Source organism: Oncorhynchus nerka, linkage group LG8 (genome assembly GCF_034236695.1).
Source record: "Oncorhynchus nerka isolate Pitt River linkage group LG8, Oner_Uvic_2.0, whole genome shotgun sequence".
NCBI classification, from domain to species: Eukaryota; Metazoa; Chordata; class Actinopteri; order Salmoniformes; family Salmonidae; genus Oncorhynchus; species Oncorhynchus nerka.
This window is the reverse complement of record NC_088403.1, coordinates 53,712,556-53,735,035: the sequence shown is the minus strand read 5'-3', so window position 1 is coordinate 53,735,035 and position 22,480 is coordinate 53,712,556. Positions and strand designations below refer to the sequence as shown.

Here is a 22,480-nt window from a genome sequence, read left to right as displayed (position 1 = left end):
GGGAGAACAGAATTCATCCTATTTCTTTAGACTTGAGAAATTTCACTCTACAAATAACACTATCCATAAGTTAAACATTGATGGTGTTATTACAGATGGTCAAAAATGAATGGCTAAATACTCTTATCAATTTTTACAGAAAATTGTATACTGTCATGAATCCATAGATATGTTTTTTGACTCACTGAATAATGTTCACTCTATCAGTGATATAGAATCTAAACAGTGTGACGAACCCATCAAGTTGAAGAGATTATAGAGTCTATCAAATATCTAAAGAACAATAAATCACCAGGTGTTGATGGAATTACATAAGAATTTTGCAAATTATTTTCTGAACAAGTAGCTCCCTCCCTATTTGAAGTCTTTTTAGAGAGTATTAAATACAATGTTCTCCAACCTACAATGAGTCAGGGATTAATAACACTGATACCTAAGTCTAAAAAAGAAGTGCTGCTCATCGATAACTGGTGTCCAATTTGTCTTAATAATGACTATAAGATATTAGCCTTACTACTTGCAAAAAGAATGAAAGAAGTCCTGGATGCAATCATTGATGAAACACAGTCTGGCTTTATGAGGAACAGACATATTTCTAACAATGTCAGACTAGTATTAGACATACTTCACTACTCAGACCTAAAAACCGAGGATAGCTTCATATTATTTTTATATTTTTATAAAGCATTTGACACAGAGACTTGGCTTTGGGGATTTTTTCTGTTAGGCTATTAAGACTCTCTATACACATGGTAACAGCTCTATCAAATTGAAATATGGCACCTCACCTCGATTTCAGTTAAAGCGAGGAATTAGGCAAGGTTGTCCTATCTCTCCATACATGTTTTTATTAACCAGCCAACTTCTTACAAATTCTTTAAATAATAGTCCTGTACAAGGTATTTCCATAGCTGGTAAAGAAATTATTATAAGCCAGCTGGTTGACGATACGACACTTTTTCTGAAAGACGCTAACCAAATTCCCATATCGATTAATGTGATTACAATCCTTTTCCAAAGCGTCTGGTCTATATCTTAACATTAATAAATGTGAACTCATGGCTGTCAAAGATTGTGTGACACCTTCATATTATGGTATTCCAGTTAAAGAAGAACTTCCATATTTAGGCATAACCATTACAAAGGATCAGAAGTCAAGAGGCTTACTAAATTTGAACCCTCTTGTTAAAAAAACGATGAAGAAGCTAAATCAATGGCTACAGAGGGACTTATTGTAATGGTTTTCCTGTGGTGAAGTAGAGGAGGACCAAAACGCAGCGTGGTTATATTGATTCATGTTTAATAAAAACAGATAAACATGAACACTACAAAACAATAACCGTGGAAAACCAAAAACAGCCCTATCTGGTGCAAAACACAAAGACAGGAACAATCACCCACAAACACACAGTGAAACCCAGGCTACCTAAGTATGACTCTCAATCAGAGACAACTAATGACACCTGCCTCTGATTGAGAACCATACTAGGCCGAAACATAGAAATACCCCAAAACATAGAAAAACAAACATAGACTGCCCACCCAATTCACGCCCTGACCATACTAAATAATGACAAAACAAAGGAAATAAAGGTCAGAACGTGACACTTATCTTTAAAAGGAAGAGTCCTAATAACGAAGGCTGAAGATATCTCTAGACTAACATATTTTTATTTCACCTTTATTTAACCAGGTAGGCAAGTTGAGAACAAGTTCTCATTTACAATTGCGACCTGGCCAAGATAAAGCAAAGCAGTTCGACACATACAACGACACAGAGTTACACATGGAGTAAAACAAACATACAGTCAATAATACAGTATAAACAAGTCTATATACAATGTGAGCAAATTAGGTGAGAAGGGAGGTAAAGGCAAAAAAGGCCATGGTGGCAAAGTAAATACAATATAGCAAGTAAAACACTGGAATGGTAGTTTTGCAATGGAAGAATGTGCAAAGTAGAAATAAAAATAATGGGGTGCAAAGGAGCAAAATAAATAAATAAATTAAATACAGTTGGGAAAGAGGTAGTTGTTTGGGCTAAATTATAGGTGGGCTATGTACAGGTGCAGTAATCTGTAAGATGCTCTGACAGTTGGTGCTTAAAGCTAGTGAGGGAGATAAGTGTTTCCAGTTTCAGAGATTTTTGTAGTTCGTTCCAGTCATTGGCAGCAGAGAACTGGAAGGAGAGGCGGCCAAAGAAAGAATTGGTTTTGGGGGTGACTAGAGAGATATACCTGCTGGAGCGTGTGCTACAGGTGGGAGATGCTATGGTGACCAGCGAGCTGAGATAAGGGGGGACTTTACCTAGCAGGGTCTTGTAGATGACATGGAGCCAGTGGGTTTGGCGACGAGTATGAAGCGAGGGCCAGCCAACGAGAGCGTACAGGTCGCGATGGTGGGTAGTATATGGGGCTTTGGTGACAAAACGGATTGCACTGTGATAGACTGCATCCAATTTGTTGAGTAGGGTATTGGAGGCTATTTTGTAAATGACATCGCCAAAGTCGAGGATTGGTAGGATGGTCAGTTTTACAAGGGTATGTTTGGCAGCATGAGTGAAGGATGCTTTGTTTGCGAAATAGGAAGCCAATTCTAGATTTAACTTTGGATTGGAGATGTTTGATATGGGTCTGGAAGGAGAGTTTACAGTCTAACCACACACCTAAGTATTTGTAGTTGTCCACGTATTCTAAGTCAGAGCCGTCCAGAGTAGTGATGTTGGACAGGCGGGTAGGTGCAGGTAGCGATCGGTTGAAGAGCATGCATTTAGTTTTACTTGTATTTAAGAGCAATTGGAGGCCACGGAAGGAGAGTTGTATGGCATTGAAGCTTGCCTGGAGGGTTGTTAACACAGTGTCCAAAGAAGGGCCGGAAGTATACAGAATGGTGTCGTCTGCGTAGAGGTGGATCAGAGACTCACCAGCAGCAAGAGCGACCTCATTGATGTATACAGAGAAGAGAGTCGGTCCAAGAATTGAACCCTGTGGCACCCCCATAGAGACTACCAGAGGTCCGGACAGCAGACCCTCCGATTTGACACACTGAACTCTATCAGAGAAGTAGTTGGTGAACCAGGCGAGGCAATCATTTGAGAAACCAAGGCTGTCGAGTCTGCCGATGAGGATGTGGTGGTTGACAGAGTCGAAAGCCTTGGCCAGATCAATGAATACGGCTGCACAGTAATGTTTCTTATCGATGGCGGTTAAGATATCGTTTAGGACCTTGAGCGTGGCTGAGGTGCACCCATGACCAGCTCTGAAACCAGATTGCATAGCAGAGAAGGTATGGTGAGATTCGAAATGGTCGGTAATCTGTTTGTTGAAGGCGCTCTATCTTTATATCTTGACAGTAAAATAAGCATGGAGATAGACCAGATGCTTTTCAACTTTCTGTGGAAAAACCGTACCCATTACATTAGGAAAACTGAACACTTATGAGAATGGTGGGCTGACTTTTCTGGACTTTACTACCTTAAATAATACTTTTAAGATTAATTGGATAAAACAATTCCAAAGAAAACCCACTTCTATGTGATCATTTTATTCCTCATAATTCCTCCTTTTATAATTGTATTCCTTATCATGTCTTCTCTACTTTTGGTGGCCTTAACTTCATGTTGGTTTGCAATTGTAATATTGACAAAGTTCCAGTGAAGCTTTCTGCTTTTCATCGGCAGGTTTTCTTGTCATGATCCTTAATTTATAAGCATAATTTTCCTCCACACAGGTATTATATATGGAATAATCGGGATATATTGTATAAAAATACTTCTTTGTTTTTAGAATATTGGTTCCCGAAATAATATCCTATTGGAGAGCCAACTGGTAAATACAGAGGGTCCTTTACTTAGTTATAAGGAATTCTTATCACTTTACAAGGTAACATCTAAAGATTTTGCAATTGTTTTAGATGCCATTCCCTCGTGTGTTGCTTTATTATTCAGGAACGTGTCAAGACCTGACCCTCAGAGCCTACCTTCTATTGACCCTGTTGACTCATTTCTTTTGGTCCATTCAACAACAGAGCAATACGAACCTTGTTTCAGCAGGATGTTGTATCTATACCTTATGTCATGACTTATTGGAATAGATTTATTGATAATGTCTGTTGGAAAAAAGTTTGGATGTTGCCACACACATACCTACTTGTTAACAAAATTAAGGAAGTTTCCTTTAAAATTATTCATAAATATTATCCTGCCAACCACTATATGAAGAAGTTTAAGGAAAACATCAACTTAAATTGTTCCTTTTGTAATGACCACCCAGAAACAGTGTTGCATATTTTTTGGCATTGTATTCATGTAAGAAAACTGTGGAAAGACATCAGTAGATTTATAATTGAACATATTTATGAAGATTTTACACTGTTGTGGAGAGATGTAGTGCTTGGATTCTTTACCTACGAAAAGAAATAAGCTGAAACATTTATGTAATTAATGTCATTATTCTTTTGACAAAATGTCATATTCACAAATGTAAATTTACAAATAAAACACCACATTTTCTTACCTTACAAAAAGAAATAGAACTGTATTTTAAAGACAATTAAAAACTCTACTAACAAAAAAGCTCTTAGAATAATAAGTGTATGTATGTCCCTTAAGGTCCTTGTGTAATGTGATATTGTACCCCGTAGCCCAATTGTCCTTTGTATATTATTTATATGTACTTTTGTTCCCACAGGTACTTCCTGTATTGATTTGTTGTTAATAAAACATAAAAAAATATAAATGTAAAAAATGTCCTTTGTATATTATTTATATATACTTGTGTTCCCACATGTACTTCCTGTATTGATTTGTTGTTAATAAAAACATATACATACAATTTTTATAATTAAAAGTACATTAAGTCCGGCTAAACTCCCCTAACCCGGACGACGCTGGGCCGATTGTGCGTCGCAAGGGTTCCCGAAAGTATCGCGATGTTGCGCAACAGGGTTTACAAACTCTGCGTTTGGGCTACGCCTCTTCCGCTGTGATTTAAGGAAGCACCGTTAATGTCCGTGTTTGGGTGATTTGTCGATCAGTCAGTCAACAGTCGCTTTGGTGCTCTCGAACGCGGGCGATGTTATTTACTCATCAGTAGTGCGGGCACTGTAACTTCAGCCTTTCTCATCTAAAGAACTAAGGGGTATGTACTTTTACTTTAATATATTTTTGAAGCTATTGGCACAGTCCAGTGAATGTTGCTCTTTCCAAGTTATGTTAGTGGAAACAACACATCCTCCGTATTTGAAACTATTAAAATGGTTGTTTTTTCCAAAAGTCTGTCAACCGTACTTTAGTCAGGTAAACCACACATTTAGTTGGTATGCACCAGAGCTGTCAAACTGCATGTTTTATTAGTGCCACAGTATGAATCATAAAACCCGGAAATCGTTCCATTTGTTATTTCGCCATTTATTTTTCCATCTGGGTGTTTAAAACTATTTCATATAAGATCTGTGTTTCGTGTAGGCTTACCCTGGGGTGGCACATTGATAACCGCGCAAATCTCTCTCGGACGTGTTAACTTTTATAAATATTTAGCATAGCAATTTTTGGGGAATAAATTGAAGGGAATACACGGTTTATCAGAACGTCACGCCAAGGTAAGCCTACAACAAACACACAATTAATTGAATTAAATGGTTGTGTTTCAAACTCAAAGTAGACAGCCCTAAACCTTCAGTCCTTGGAGGGGAGGAGAAAGTCCCTCAGCCATATTTGTCGTCGGTTCAAATGATTAGCCAAAGCAAGGACGTTTGCAACGTATGCCCTATTTTTTAATGGAGTTTGCCAGTGTCCAATTATGTTCATATCGGGGCTTGAAACGCCCCGTAATTCAATTCGCGATGATTGTATATCCGCGAAAAAAAGTATCGCCAAAACTAAAAACTCTACGTCGATATGAAGTCAACATACAAGTGTAAGTAAAAACGAATGTAAATAAGTTAGAAATTGTGCTACTAATGCACAAAGTTCTCATAAAAGTAATGCATTGTTTGGTTATCTTTTGGAAATTGTAGAAATAAACATTTCCTCCAGAAGTAGATGGGCAGGCTAACGTTAATTAGCTCATTAATTTGCTAGCTATCATACAGTAGGCGTATATTAATAATTAACGTAAACTCACCGCATTCCGTACAAATGTGCGCAACCGCAACATTCAAACGAGGCTACAAAGATAACTAATGGGACTGTAGCGACTGTGTTGACTTCAAAATCGGGGGTGTGAACTAGGTTTCTATTCAAACGTTGATCGACATGGTAATGGCAATATAGTATTGGAGAAAAGTTGAAAAAAACGGACCCTCCTTTACAGCAGGCATGAAGCAACTATTTCTGTCTTACAATCTCCCTCCACCAGGTGTAGCACTTCTCCATTCCTTTAAAAACAAGAAATGGACAGTGACGGGTTAAGGGGGATACCTAGTCATTTTTTTCGTCATCATTGCATGCTCTCATCATACTCAAAGCCGCTGTTTACTTCTAAGATCACTTTAGCACCGCCCTAAAATCCCGATTCAAATTCGACAAAACTAAACATAGGTATGTAATGAGACATTATATAAACTCTTTATAGTGTTTTATTTACATTTTAGAGACCCAACGGGGCTCATTGCCTGCTTCAATTATGCAGAAACGGGCAGTGTTTTAAGTCATGTAATTGATTTTGTTGGAAAGGGGAGAAATTGTGCTTTACAATGGTATTGACATTACAGTTGATCTGGAAGTAATACGTTTTTGGGGCGCTAAAATAAGGGCAATTGTACGGACCAAGGCGATGTACAAGTTTACGTTATATAGTTAATATAAGTAGACATGCAATCATTACTGACTGTAGCGCATATGAAGCACCCACCAGCTACCTGTGGCTGAAAACAATCATTGTGCGATGAACAAGTGATGAATTTCTGGGCAAGGGCAGTCAAAATTATTCCATCTTTAAAAAATGTTTATATTAACAACAAATCAATACAGAAAGTAAATGTGGGAACACGAGTGTGTATATATACAAAGGACAATTGGCCTAGGGGGTAGAATTTCACATTACACAAGGACCTTAAGGGACATACATACACTTATTATTCGTACAGCTTTTTTGTTAGTAGAGCATTTAATTGTCTTAAAATACAGTTCAATTTATTTTTGTACGGTTAGAAAATGTGGTGTTTTTACCAACTATAGAAACGTTTTAAAAATCCTTCCTCTCTTGCCCTGCAAGTGTATACTCGTAAGATGTCTGACACGTCATCAGAAGTGTCCACTTCATTTGTGGGCTGAGGGGATAGGGTGTGTCTTTTAAGTGTTTGGAGCGCAAGCAATGTGAAAATGAATGGCCGAAAAACTGTTGGAACCATTTCTGGGATTTTAAGGGTATTATGACGCTTCCACTGTGGCAGACTATTTGAGAAAACAGTACAGGAATTGTATTATTTATCTATTACACTCCTAATGAACTCCACCCAATTGTAATGTACAGTAAGTACACTCTTGAAGATAAAAAAGAGAGCCTAGAAAAGGGTTCTTATATAGCCTAAAAAAATGTGTTCTATATTTAAGCAATACGGCTTGAGGAGGTGTGGTATATGGCCAATATAACACGGCTAAGGGCTGTTCTAGTGCCTGGACACAGCCCTTGTCTGTGGTATATTGGCCATATATCACAAACCCACGAGGTCCCTTATCGTTATTATAAACTGGTAACCAGCATAATTAGAGCAGTAAAAATAAAAATTGTCATACCCGTGGTATACGGTCTGATATACCACTGCTGTCAGCCAGTTAGCATTCAGGGCTCGACTCACCCAGTTTACGCAGATTTTTATTAACTGTGTGGTTAAAACCTGAATGCTGATTGGCTGACAGCCGTGCTATATCAGACTCATATATCACGGTTTACTGATGTCCCTTTGAACAGAGTCCCCCATGTTGGCGGTGTGGATATGGAATGGGCAAGCATAAGCTACGGACAACAAACAATTGCATTTTATCGATGGCAATTTGAATGCACAGAGATACTGTGACGAGATCCTGAGGCACATTTAAAATGGTTGCTTTTATATTTTTGTTCAGTATAAGTGTAGAATAGATATATAAAATAATAAAAGGTCAGGCCTACTTTATGTCCCAGAATTATTTGTATTTAATTGAACAGTTCACTGTACTCACCGCACTGCTTTTCTTCCTCAGATATCCCTGCGTAGATAAAATCGTCGGGAGTTATGGAACACAAGATTGATTTTCAAGAACTCCTGGCCAGACTGGTTATCTCAGAGCCAACAGATCCTATTATCAAGTGCATTATTAATAATAATCTGCAGAGGCTGAAGAAATTGATTAGAGGCACGGACATCAATGCATTGTACCCTTGTGTTGAGTTACAAGATGAAGTAACCCCATTAATGGCTGCTGTTTCATTTGCAAATCAGGAGATTTGTACATTTCTTCTGGGAAAAGGTGCTGACCCCAACAAACCATCAAAGAGATATTTAGCACCACTGCATTATGCTGGACTGCGTAAAGTTCCAGTGAATATAGTGACAACATTACTGGAAGCAAAGGCAGATCCAAATGGTCTAGCAGAACAACCATTATTTCCAATTCAATTAGCACATGACAAAGAGGATATTGTGAAGGAGCTTCTCAAATCTGGAGCTTTAATGTGGCTAAATCATGGCGTCCATCCTGCAATTGATCAGAAATTGGAAAGAATAATTGGAAACTTTGCTAAAGAGAGCGAGTTCTTTTCCAAAATCAAGCTTTTTTTACATTTTGCACAAGCAATAAAACAAACATCCCCAACAGATGTTTTCAAGCACTATGGTCTTCACTTACTAGAGCAGAACCCACAAACCCACCTCACACTGATTGACTTGTGCTTTAACGTTGAAGGTGCAAATGAAGACGAATACTTCCAGAAATCCATTAAATGGTTGAACGACTCCAAGAAAATAGTTTTCTATGTTGAAGATGTAAGCAAACGTCTGTCCACAGTTCCTCTGAAATTTAGGGCAGGTGCATTGAAATCCTTATATAGAGTTGTTTGCGCAATGAAGGAAATACCTAATGAGGTGTCACTTACCCTAATTCCTGAGTTAGTGAAACTGCTTTCCTGTAAAACAGAAGATTATCTTGTTCCATTGATCATTGTTACGCTCTGTTGCATCACACAGAAGACAAAAGACAAGGATCGTTGGAGCAACTCTGACCTTGAGGAAATATGCAAGCACATTGTCCCATGCACACAGAGGAAGGGTTATCCCTATGAATTGAGGATGTATGCCTATGCGTTGCTAGCAGATCTTTACACATTTAGTTGTGTTCCTGGTTACATCCGCTCTCTGGGACTGACTCTGGTACCTGAAGGACTACTTAACTGGGGAAGGGATGAAAACCTGAAAGTAAAGCTGAGAGATCTAAACATGTCCTTAGACAGACAACGTTGTGTCTCCATGTCAACAAGTGAAGATTCAAAAGACAGTTATTTGTCAGAAACCAAGAAGAAGAAGAGGAAGAAGATTAAGAAGATGAAGAGAACAGCAGAAAAACAAGACATACCAAAAGAAGAGACAGACACACAAGAAAATAAAACCTGTTTAGCCTTCAATACTTCATCTACTGCTGTTGAGGAATCTGGCCTTGATGAGTGTTCTAGTGTCAAGCCGTTCCACCCCACCACTGACACGTCACCATTACAGCGCAAATGGCTCAAAGTCAGCAAGCGGTGGGAGACACAGTTAGAGAAGCTTGCCAACGTGGATGAATGTACATGTTATAAAGTAGGAAACCTCACTCTTATATATAATGATTACTTTCGCATAGCAAAGGGAAGTGATGGAACTGAGGTCTTCTTGGGCCTGAGGGATGATGGCACTGAAGTAGCTATAAAGAGAATGATCAGGTCAAACTATCAGTTTCTCAAGAGGGAGGAAGGATTTTTTCGTCTTCCAAAGCTTGACAGTAGCTGTATTGTGAGATACATGGACTTTGCAGAAGACAGTTTCTTTGGTTATCTTGCTCTTCAGCTCTGTGAATACACTCTGGATGAGTACATTAATACACACCTGTCCAAGGACGACACTCATGCCCTGATGAAAATCACTCAAGAGGTGCTCCGCAGTTTAAGTGTCCTTCATGGTCCAACTACCAAAGTCCTTCATCGGGATATCAAACCTCAGAATGTTTTGATAGGTGAGAGATACTATAGCATTGCACAGTTAAGCCTTTCACTCCCACTAAATATAAAACATGGCTTTCATCATTATGGATTTAAAATCCATATGCAGTATCTTAAAGTCATTTTCTAGTATCTATACTTATGAAAAGCATGATATTGTGATATTATTTATCCTTAACAGATATCAATGGAAATGCAAAATTGGCAGATTTTGGCATAAGTCGCAGATTGACAGTGGAACAAACAACTCTATACACAGTCCCTGCGGGAACAAAATGCTGGATGGCCAAGGAGACATTAGACAAACAAGGCTCTGGATATAAGAGGAGCTCTGACATACAGGTTGAGCAACGTGAAGATGGAATAAAGATTATTTCCTGTTTGTAGAGCGATGGACTGAATGATTGTTGTAATTTCAGGTGGCTGGGATGTTGGTATACTACGTTCTTTCTGGTGGACACCACCCCTTTGAAGGTCCACTTGGTGAGGAACTTGAACAGAATCGAAACATAATCAAGGGAACTTACACACTAGAACATGTGGCAGACGAGGTTGCAAAGGACCTCATTGAGTGGATGATCAATGAAGACCCTGCTGGGAGACCTACAGTGGAGGAGACCCTGAATCATCCCCTCTTCTGGAAACCACAGAGGTGAAAATCTTTATTTGTCACTTAAAGTTGTTTGTTAGTATGGCACCCTGTATAATGAATAATAATAATGAACTTTACTGACTTTATTGTCCCCATGGGGAAATTGTTGCTGTGACATGTACATGTTTAAAGTGGCGTTTAAATAACAAAGCAAATTGACCATACAACTTTCATAAGTTACAACCAATAGAGTAGCCTGCTGGCCTTACTGGGTCGATAGGAACATTAGCTCGAGCTATTTAGTAGGGATATCACACCACATTTCATACATTGCATTTAAAACACAAACTAAAGCTAAACATAAGGAGATAAGGACAAAACATTTTGGGATCAGTATTCCAGTAATGGTGACAGAATGATTGACACAATGATAATACTGTACGTGCATAATGAAAATGAGTTAATATTATTCCGATGCATAGGATGCTTTAGCTTGGGCAAAATAAGAGACGATGCTAAAGTATATGCATTAAACTATGAGGACACAAAGTACGTGAATGTATGACTAGATATTTTTTACTGTATATTGTTGTCTTTCAGGAAAGTTGAGTACTTGAGAATAATTGGGAATGAGGTCGGGAAGTATAGCGATGCTGACCAAAAACTTCTAGAAGCTCTGAAACAAAGTGCTACGGAGAGAACCTTCTGTCAGTGGAGATCCAAGGTGAACCAGATGTCATTTTATCAAATGTACAGTGTGGCAAAAAAATATTTAGTCAGCCACCAATTGTGCAAGTTCTCCCACTTAAAAAGATGAGAGGCCTGTAATTTTCATGATAGATACACTTACACTATGACAGACAAAATTAGTTTTTTTTTTTTTTGAAAATCACATTGTAGGATTTTTAATCAATTTATTTGCAAATTATGGTGGGAAAAAAGTATTTGGTCAATAACAAAAGTTTATCTCAATACTTTGTTATATACCCTTTGTTGGCAATGACAGAGGTCAAACGTTTTCTGTAAGTCTTCACAAGGTTTTCACACACTGGTATTTTGGCCCATTCCTCCATGCAGATATCCTCTAGAGCAGTGATGTTTTGGGGCTGTTGCTGGGCAACACTGACTTTCAACTTTTCTATGGGGTTGAGATCTGGAGACTGGCTAGGCCACTCCAGGACCTTGAAATGCTTCTTACGAAGCCACTCCTTCGTTGCCCGGGCGGTGTGTTTGGGATCATTGTCATGCTGAAAGACCCAGCCACGTTTCATCTTCCAATGAATGCCCTTGCTGATGAAAGGAGGTTTTCACTCAAAATCTCACAATACATGGCACCATTCATTCTTTCCTTTACACGGATCAGTCGTCCTGGTCCCTTTGCAGAAAAACAGCCCCAAAGCATGATGTTTCCACTTTCATGCTTCACAGTGGGTATGGTGTTCTTTGGATGCAACTCAGCATTCTTTGTCCTCCAAACACGACGAGTTGAGTTTTTACCAAAAAGTTATATTTTGGTTTCATCTGACCACATGACATTCTCCCAATCTTCTTCTGGATCATCCAAATGCTCTCTAGCAAACTTCAGACGGGCCTGGACATGTACTGGCTTAAGCAGGCACTGCAGGATTTGAGTCCCTGGCGGCGTAGTGTGTTACTTTGGTCCCAGCTCTCTGCAGGTCATTCACTAGGCTCCCCCGTGTGGTTCTGGGATTTTTGCTCACCGTTCTTATGATCATTTTGACCCCACTGGGTGAGATCTTGCGTGGAGCCTCAGATCGAGGGAGATTATCAGTGGTTTTGTATGTCTTCTATTTCCTAATAATTAGTCCCACAGTTGATTTCTTCAAACCAAGCTGCTTACCTATTGCAGATTCAGTCTTCCCAGCCTGGTGCAGGTCTACAATTTTGTTTCTGGTGTCCTTTGACAGCTCTTTGGTCTTGGCTATAGTGGAGTTTGGGGTGTGACTGTTTGATGTTGTGGACAGGTGTCTTTTATACTGATAACAAGTTCAAACAGGTGCCATTAATACAGGTAACGAGTGGAGGACAGAGAGCCTCATAAAGAAGTTACAGGTCTGTGAGAGCCAGAACTCTTGCTTGTTTGTAGGTGACAAAATACTTATTTTCCATCATAATTTGCAAATAAAGTCATTAAAAATCCTACAATGTGGTTTTCTGGAGAAAAAAATGCTCATTTTGTCTGTCATAGTTGAAGTGTACGAATTACAGGCCTCATCTTTTTAAATGGGAGAACTTTCACAATTGGTGGCTGACTAAATACTTTTTTTGCCCCACTGTATATACCTGTACATGTATACACTAATGCAAAAGTGTGGGAGTGCCCTCTCCCCTGACAGAGTGTTTTGAAAGCTCAGAGGCTACACAATTTACAGATTGTTTTGTGATCACAGCTGCCCTCTGAATTGATGAAAAAGATGGATGGCAAACAGCCCTACCCTGAGAACATGTTGGGGTTACTACGCTTCATACGCAACCTCCATGAGCACAAGTAAGACTGTTTTCCCCCGTACTAAAATGTTTCACTGTCTTACCATTTGAAGGTGGCTGAGTTTGTTTCTCCTTCTGCAGTGCTGAGGTTTTAGAATCTGTTGACCTGATGAATATGTTCCCTGATCTCTTTGGATGCGTCTACATGTTGGCCAAGAAACAGAGCTGGAATTCAAGGCCTGGTCTGAAAAATGTGTTTCAGAGAGATCTAAGCTCATGATTCTGAAATGTAAACTGTCATTTGAACTGATGAAATATGAACTATTGTAATACTTTTGACTTTGTTGGTAGAGGCAATGATTTTAACTGTCTCAAGGACATTTTATATTCTATATTTTCACTGATGTAATGAATCTAATATCCATATGATTTTTACAAATAATGATCTTACATGGTTATAGCCTACATATTATGGGAGTTCATACAAAAATACAGTACTCACAAAGCTTTGGTAAAATGATGTGATTACTTTTTTAAAACTGTCTTCACTTAAGGTATATGGGATTTGTATTAATATAAATGATCTGTATGAGATTTCAGGGATGTCTGGATCAAAGTATTGACATGTTTTTTTTCTATCTGTGTTTTGCTTGATATGAAAATGAAGTCTGCCCAAGAGTGCATTGAAACATGATTTGTATTTCTTAAATCCGTGATCTATCAATGGATGAGTTGTGATCACCAAAATGAGAAATACAATGGAGGCACTGTGACGCCCTCTTGTGGATAGAACTGTGAAGGTTACAAATGTAGTGATCATCAACTTCTTTTTAATATTTTTTAATATTAATGGAACACCACAGTAAAATGTTAATGCACCTCAATATAATAAAGGCTATCAAAGAGCAATATAAAACGGCTATTTTTTTTGACACACCCAGACTTTCCCACCCACCTGCATCAGCTACTGGTGTAGAGTAAACAAACTAGTATGCAGTAGGAACAAAACATTGTCCTCTTTCTGGTATAAAGCCACATCCAGCACCAGATCAACCACAATGAAAAACAGACCTCTGAGTCACCAGGAATTCTGACAGAGGGTAGTAGACCTGTCACCTGTGACGCCAGGTGGTCCCTTATTCCACCCGATTAGATGACAATCACCTCAGTAAAAGGTGGAAATCACACCATTCAGGTGAATGTGGTCGACATGCTATGTCGGAACTTAATGTGTTGCGCCGTCTGGCCCCAGACACAGACTATGTTATTGTTTTGACCTATTAAATGATTTATCACCCCCAAGAAACACATCAAAGCATAAGATCTCAATTGTGATGGGTCCCTCTTTAATAAACACAAATTATATATTAGAAACATGATATTTTTATCAAACAATTGTACAGACTAACAGACTTTAATTGTATTTGTTTATTGGGATCCCCATGATCGGGTCCAAAAACTATTACGTTGTATGCAAGTATATTTGAGATCTCTTTACAGAACAATGAAACAGTGGTGGTAGCAGTAGGGCTTTTAGGTTCGTCTGGATCAAGTTATGATCCACCAAAACATGAGGAAAAGTACTTTGCAAACCAAGCTAATGTGGATCAATTCAGGTGATAGAATCAAATGTTATTAGTCACATGCGCCGAATACAACAGGTATTACCTTACAGTGAAATGCTTACTTATGAGCCCCTAACCGACTGCAGTTTCAAAAAATATGGATAAGAGAAAAGTAATAAGTAATTAAAGAGGAGCAGTAAAAAAAAAAAAATCTATACAGGGGGGTGCCAGTACAGTCAATGTGGAGGCTATATACAGGGGGTGCCAGTACAGTCAATGTGGAGGCTATATACAGGGGGTGCCAGTACAGTCAATGTGGAGGCTATATACAGGGGGTGCCAGTACAGTCAATGTGGAGGCTATATACAGGGGGTGCCAGTACAGTCAATGTGGAGGCTATATACAGGGGTGCCAGTACAGTCAATGTGGAGGCTATATACAGGGGGTGCCAGTACAGTCAATGTGGAGGCTATATACAGGGGGTGCCAGTACAGTCAATGTGGAGGCTATATACAGGGGGTGCCAGTACAGTCAATGTGGAGGCTATATACAGGGGGTGCCAGTACAGTCAATGTGGAGGCTATATACAGGGGGTGCCAGTACAGTCAATGTGGAGGCTATATACAGGGGGTGCCAGTACAGTCAATGTGGAGGCTATATACAGGGGGTGCCAGTACAGTCAATGTGGAGGCTATATACAGGGGGTGCCAGTACAGTCAATGTGGAGGCTATATACAGGGGGTGCCAGTACAGTCAATGTGGAGGCTATATACAGGGGGTGCCAGTACAGTCAATGTGGAGGCTATATACAGGGGTGCCAGTACAGTCAATGTGGAGGCTATATACAGGGGGTGCCAGTACAGTCAATGTGGAGGCTATATACAGGGGGTGCCAGTACAGTCAATGTGGAGGCTATATACAGGGGGTGCCAGTACAGTCAATGTGGAGGCTATATACAGGGGTTGCCAGTACAGTCAATGTGGAGGCTATATACAGGGGTTGCCGGTACAGAGTCAATGTGGAGGCTATATACAGGGGGTGCCAGTACAGTCAATGTGGAGGCTATATACAGGGGTTGCCAGTACAGTCAATGTGGAGGCTATATACAGGGGGTGCCAGTACAGTCAATGTGGAGGCTATATACAGGGGTTGCCAGTACAGTCAATGTGGAGGCTATATACAGGGGTGCCAGTACAGTCAATGTGGAGGCTATATACAGGGGGTGCCAGTACAGTCAATGTGGAGGCTATATACAGGGGGTGCCAGTACAGTCAATGTGGAGGCTATATACAGGGGGTGCCAGTACAGTCAATGTGGAGGCTATATACAGGGGGTGCCAGTACAGTCAATGTGGAGGCTATATACAGGGGGTGCCAGTACAGTCAATGTGGAGGCTATATACAGGGGGTGCCAGTACAGTCAATGTGGAGGCTATATACAGGGGGTGCCAGTACAGTCAATGTGGAGGCTATATACAGGGGTGCCAGTACAGTCAATGTGGAGGCTATATACAGGGGGTTGCCGGTACAGAGTCAATGTGGAGGCTATATACAGGGGGTGCCAGTACAGTCAATGTGGAGGCTATATACAGGGGGTGCCAGTACAGTCAATGTGGAGGCTATATACAGGGGGTGCCAGTACAGTCAATGTGGAGGCTATATACAGGGGGTTGCCGGTACAGAGTCAATGTGGAGGCTATATACAGGGGGTGCCAGTACAGTCAATGTGGAGGCTATATACAGGGGGTGCCAGTACAGTCAATGTGGAGGCTATATACAGGGGGTGCCAGTACAGTCAATGTGGAGGCTATATACAGGGGGTGCCAGTACAGTCAATGTGGAGGCTATATACAGGGGGTGCCAGTACAGTCAATGTGGAGGCTATATACAGGGGGTACCAGTACAGTCAATGTGGAGGCTATATACAGGGGGTGCCAGTACAGTCAATGTGGAGGCTATATACAGGGGGTACCAGTACAGTCAATGTGGAGGCTATATACAGGGGGTGCCAGTACAGTCAATGTGGAGGCTATATACAGGGGGTGCCAGTACAGTCAATGTGGAGGCTATATACAGGGGTGCCAGTACAGTCAATGTGGAGGCTATATACAGGGGGTACCAGTACAGTCAATGTGGAGGCTATATACAGGGGGTGCCGGTACAGAGTCAATGTGGAGGCTATATACAGGGGGTGCCAGTACAGTCAATGTGGAGGCTATATACAGGGGGTACCAGTACAGTCAATGTGGAGGCTATATACAGGGGGTGCCAGTACAGTCAATGTGGAGGCTATATACAGGGGCGCCAGTACAGTCAATGTGGAGGCTATATACAGGGGTGCCAGTACAGTCAATGTGGAGGCTATATACAGGGGGTGCCAGTACAGTCAATGTGGAGGCTATATACAGGGGTACCAGTACAGTCAATGTGGAGGCTATATACAGGGGGTGCCAGTACAGTCAATGTGGAGGCTATATACAGGGGTACCAGTACAGTCAATGTGGAGGCTATATACAGGGGTACCAGTACAGTCAATGTGGAGGCTATATACAGGGTACCAGTACAGTCAATGTGGAGGCTATATACAGGGGGTGCCAGTACAGTCAATGTGGAGGCTATATACAGGGGTACCAGTACAGTCAATGTGGAGGCTATATACAGGGGGTGCCAGTACAGTCAATGTGGAGGCTATATACAGGGGGTACCAGTACAGTCAATGTGGAGGCTATATACAGGGGGTACCAGTACAGTCAATGTGGAGGCTATATACAGGGGGTACCAGTACAGTCAATGTGGAGGCTATATACAGGGGTGCCAGTACAGTCAATGTGGAGGCTATATACAGGGGGTGCCAGTACAGTCAATGTGGAGGCTATATACAGGGGTACCAGTACAGTTAATGTGGAGGCTATATACAGGGGTGCCAGTACAGTCAATGTGGAGGCTATATACAGGGGGTGCCAGTACAGTCAATGTGGAGGCTATATACAGGGGGGTGCCAGTACAGTCAATGTGGAGGCTATATACAGGGGGGTGCCAGTACAGTCAATGTGGAGGCTATATACAGGGGGTGCCAGTACAGTCAATGTGGAGGCTATATACAGGGGGTGCCAGTACAGTCAATGTGGAGGCTATATACAGGGGTGCCAGTACAGTCAATGTGGAGGCTATATACAGGGGGTACCAGTACAGTCAATGTGGAGGCTATATACAGGGGGTTGCCAGTACAGTCAATGTGGAGGCTATATACAGGGGGTTGCCAGTACAGTCAATGTGGAGGCTATATACAGGGGGTTGCCAGTACAGTCAATGTGGAGGCTATATACAGGGGGTTGCCGGTACAGAGTCAATGTGGAGGCTATATACAGGGGGGTGCCAGTACAGTCAATGTGGAGGCTATATACAGGGGGTGCCAGTACAGAGTCAATGTGGAGGCTATATACAGGGGGTGCCAGTACAGTCAATGTGGAGGCTATATACAGGGGTGCCAGTACAGTCAATGTGGAGGCTATATACAGGGGTTGCCAGTACAGTCAATGTGGAGGCTATATACAGGGGGTTGCCAGTACAGTCAATGTGGAGGCTATATACAGGGGTTGCCGGTACAGAGTCAATGTGGAGGCTATATACAGGGGGTGCCAGTACAGTCAATGTGGAGGCTATATACAGGGGGTGCCAGTACAGAGTCAATGTGGAGGCTATATACAGGGGTTGCCGGTACAGAGTCAATGTGGAGGCTATATACAGGGGTGCCAGTACAGTCAATGTGGAGGCTATATACAGGGGGGTGCCAGTACAGTCAATGTGGAGGCTATATACAGGGGTGCCAGTACAGTCAATGTGGAGGCTATATACAGGGGTGCCAGTACAGTCAATGTGGAGGCTATATACAGGGGGGTGCCAGTACAGTCAATGTGGAGGCTATATACAGGGGGTACCAGTACAGTCAATGTGGAGGCTATATACAGGGGGTGCCAGTACAGTCAATGTGGAGGCTATATACAGGGGGTACCAGTACAGTCAATGTGGAGGCTATATACAGGGGGTGCCAGTACAGTCAATGTGGAGGCTATATACAGGGGGGGTGCCAGTACAGTCAATGTGGAGGCTATATACAGGGGGTGCCAGTACAGTCAATGTGGAGGCTATATACAGGGGTACCAGTACAGTCAATGTGGAGGCTATATACAGGGGGTGCCGGTACAGAGTCAATGTGGAGGCTATATACAGGGGGTGCCAGTACAGTCAATGTGGAGGCTATATACAGGGGTACCAGTACAGTCAATGTGGAGGCTATATACAGGGGTGCCAGTACAGTCAATGTGGAGGCTATATACAGGGGGCGCCAGTACAGTCAATGTGGAGGCTATATACAGGGGGTGCCAGTACAGTCAATGTGGAGGCTATATACAGGGGGTGCCAGTACAGTCAATGTGGAGGCTATATACAGGGGGTACCAGTACAGTCAATGTGGAGGCTATATACAGGGGGTGCCAGTACAGTCAATGTGGAGGCTATATACAGGGGGTACCAGTACAGTCAATGTGGAGGCTATATACAGGGGGTACCAGTACAGTCAATGTGGAGGCTATATACAGGGGTACCAGTACAGTCAATGTGGAGGCTATATACAGGGGGTGCCAGTACAGTCAATGTGGAGGCTATATACAGGGGGTGCCAGTACAGTCAATGTGGAGGCTATATACAGGGGGTGCCAGTACAGTCAATGTGGAGGCTATATACAGGGGGTACCAGTACAGTCAATGTGGAGGCTATATACAGGGGTGCCAGTACAGTCAATGTGGAGGCTATATACAGGGGGTGCCAGTACAGTCAATGTGGAGGCTATATACAGGGGTACCAGTACAGTCAATGTGGAGGCTATATACAGGGGGTGCCAGTACAGTCAATGTGGAGGCTATATACAGGGGGTGCCAGTACAGTCAATGTGGAGGCTATATACAGGGGGTGCCAGTACAGTCAATGTGGAGGCTATATACAGGGGGTGCCAGTACAGTCAATGTGGAGGCTATATACAGGGGGTGCCAGTACAGTCAATGTGGAGGCTATATACAGGGGTTGCCAGTACAGTCAATGTGGAGGCTATATACAGGGGGTTGCCGGTACAGAGTCAATGTGGAGGCTATATACAGGGGGTGCCAGTACAGTCAATGTGGAGGCTATATACAGGGGGTTGCCAGTACAGTCAATGTGGAGGCTATATACAGGGGGTGCCAGTACAGTCAATGTGGAGGCTATATACAGGGGTTGCCAGTACAGTCAATGTGGAGGCTATATACAGGGGGTTGCCAGTACAGTCAATGTGGAGGCTATATACAGGGGGTTGCCAGTACAGTCAATGTGGAGGCTATATACAGGGGTTGCCGGTACAGAGTCAATGTGGAGGCTATATACAGGGGGTGCCAGTACAGTCAATGTGGAGGCTATATACAGGGGGTTGCCAGTACAGTCAATGTGGAGGCTATATACAGGGGTTGCCAGTACAGTCAATGTGGAGGCTATATACAGGGGTTGCCGGTACAGAGTCAATGTGGAGGCTATATACAGGGGGTGCCAGTACAGTCAATGTGGAGGCTATATACAGGGGTACCAGTACAGTCAATGTGGAGGCTATATACAGGGGGTACCAGTACAGAGTCAATGTGGAGGCTATATACAGGGGGTTGCCGGTACAGAGTCAATGTGGAGGCTATATACAGGGGGTGCCAGTACAGTCAATGTGGAGGCTATATACAGGGGGTGCCAGTACAGTCAATGTGGAGGCTATATACAGGGGTGCCAGTACAGTCAATGTGGAGGCTATATACAGGGGGTGCCAGTACAGTCAATGTGGAGGCTATATACAGGGGGTGCCAGTACAGTCAATGTGGAGGCTATATACAGGGGGTACCAGTACAGTCAATGTGGAGGCTATATACAGGGGGTGCCAGTACAGTCAATGTGGAGGCTATATACAGGGGGTACCAGTACAGTCAATGTGGAGGCTATATACAGGGGGTGCCAGTACAGTCAATGTGGAGGCTATATACAGGGGGTGCCAGTACAGTCAATGTGGAGGCTATATACAGGGGGTGCCAGTACAGTCAATGTGGAGGCTATATACAGGGGTACCAGTACAGTCAATGTGGAGGCTATATACAGGGGGGTGCCGGTACAGAGTCAATGTGGAGGCTATATACAGGGGTGCCAGTACAGTCAATGTGGAGGCTATATACAGGGGGTACCAGTACAGTCAATGTGGAGGCTATATACAGGGGGTGCCAGTACAGTCAATGTGGAGGCTATATACAGGGGGCGCCAGTACAGTCAATGTGGAGGCTATATACAGGGGTGCCAGTACAGTCAATGTGGAGGCTATATACAGGGGGTGCCAGTACAGTCAATGTGGAGGCTATATACAGGGGGTACCAGTACAGTCAATGTGGAGGCTATATACAGGGGGTGCCAGTACAGTCAATGTGGAGGCTATATACAGGGGGTACCAGTACAGTCAATGTGGAGGCTATATACAGGGGTACCAGTACAGTCAATGTGGAGGCTATATACAGGGGGTACCAGTACAGTCAATGTGGAGGCTATATACAGGGGGTGCCAGTACAGTCAATGTGGAGGCTATATACAGGGGGTACCAGTACAGTCAATGTGGAGGCTATATACAGGGGGGTGCCAGTACAGTCAATGTGGAGGCTATATACAGGGGGTACCAGTACAGTCAATGTGGAGGCTATATACAGGGGGTACCAGTACAGTCAATGTGGAGGCTATATACAGGGGGTACCAGTACAGTCAATGTGGAGGCTATATACAGGGGGTGCCAGTACAGTCAATGTGGAGGCTATATACAGGGGGTGCCAGTACAGTCAATGTGGAGGCTATATACAGGGGGTACCAGTACAGTCAATGTGGAGGCTATATACAGGGGTGCCAGTACAGTCAATGTGGAGGCTATATACAGGGGGTGCCAGTACAGTCAATGTGGAGGCTATATACAGGGGGTACCAGTACAGTCAATGTGGAGGCTATATACAGGGGGTGCCAGTACAGTCAATGTGGAGGCTATATACAGGGGGGTGCCAGTACAGTCAATGTGGAGGCTATATACAGGGGGTGCCAGTACAGTCAATGTGGAGGCTATATACAGGGGTGCCAGTACAGTCAATGTGGAGGCTATATACAGGGGGTACCAGTACAGTCAATGTGGAGGCTATATACAGGGGTTGCCAGTACAGTCAATGTGGAGGCTATATACAGGGGTTGCCAGTACAGTCAATGTGGAGGCTATATACAGGGGTTGCCAGTACAGTCAATGTGGAGGCTATATACAGGGGTTGCCGGTACAGAGTCAATGTGGAGGCTATATACAGGGGGTGCCAGTACAGTCAATGTGGAGGCTATATACAGGGGGTGCCAGTACAGAGTCAATGTGGAGGCTATATACAGGGGGTGCCAGTACAGTCAATGTGGAGGCTATATACAGGGGTGCCAGTACAGTCAATGTGGAGGCTATATACAGGGGTTGCCAGTACAGTCAATGTGGAGGCTATATACAGGGGTTGCCAGTACAGTCAATGTGGAGGCTATATACAGGGGGTTGCCGGTACAGAGTCAATGTGGAGGCTATATACAGGGGGTGCCAGTACAGTCAATGTGGAGGCTATATACAGGGGTGCCAGTACAGAGTCAATG

General features: G+C 42.6%; 1 protein-coding gene across 4 annotated transcripts in view; it reads left to right on the top strand.

Annotated features, from left to right (window-relative positions):
* The window catches only part of LOC115122193 (uncharacterized), a 40,124-nt gene extending 25,999 nt beyond the window's left edge, over positions 1-14,125 (top strand). The window contains exons 1-7 of one of the 4 annotated variants that reach the window (XM_065021909.1): positions 5,003-5,138; positions 8,183-10,183; positions 10,351-10,511; positions 10,589-10,821; positions 11,362-11,485; positions 13,173-13,270; positions 13,351-14,125. In XM_065021909.1, the coding sequence (XP_064877981.1) occupies positions 8,215-10,183; positions 10,351-10,511; positions 10,589-10,821; positions 11,362-11,485; positions 13,173-13,270; positions 13,351-13,489 (2,724 nt within the window). In that variant the 5' untranslated portion in view covers positions 5,003-5,138; positions 8,183-8,214 and the 3' untranslated portion in view covers positions 13,490-14,125. Of the gene's footprint in view, positions 1-5,002; positions 5,139-5,363; positions 5,599-8,182; positions 10,184-10,350; positions 10,822-11,361; positions 11,486-13,172; positions 13,271-13,350 lie in introns of those variants that run through there. The other 3 variants (XM_065021910.1, XM_065021911.1, XM_065021912.1) reach the window with 3 other exon arrangements.
* Positions 14,126-22,480: the final 8,355 nt, after the last annotated feature.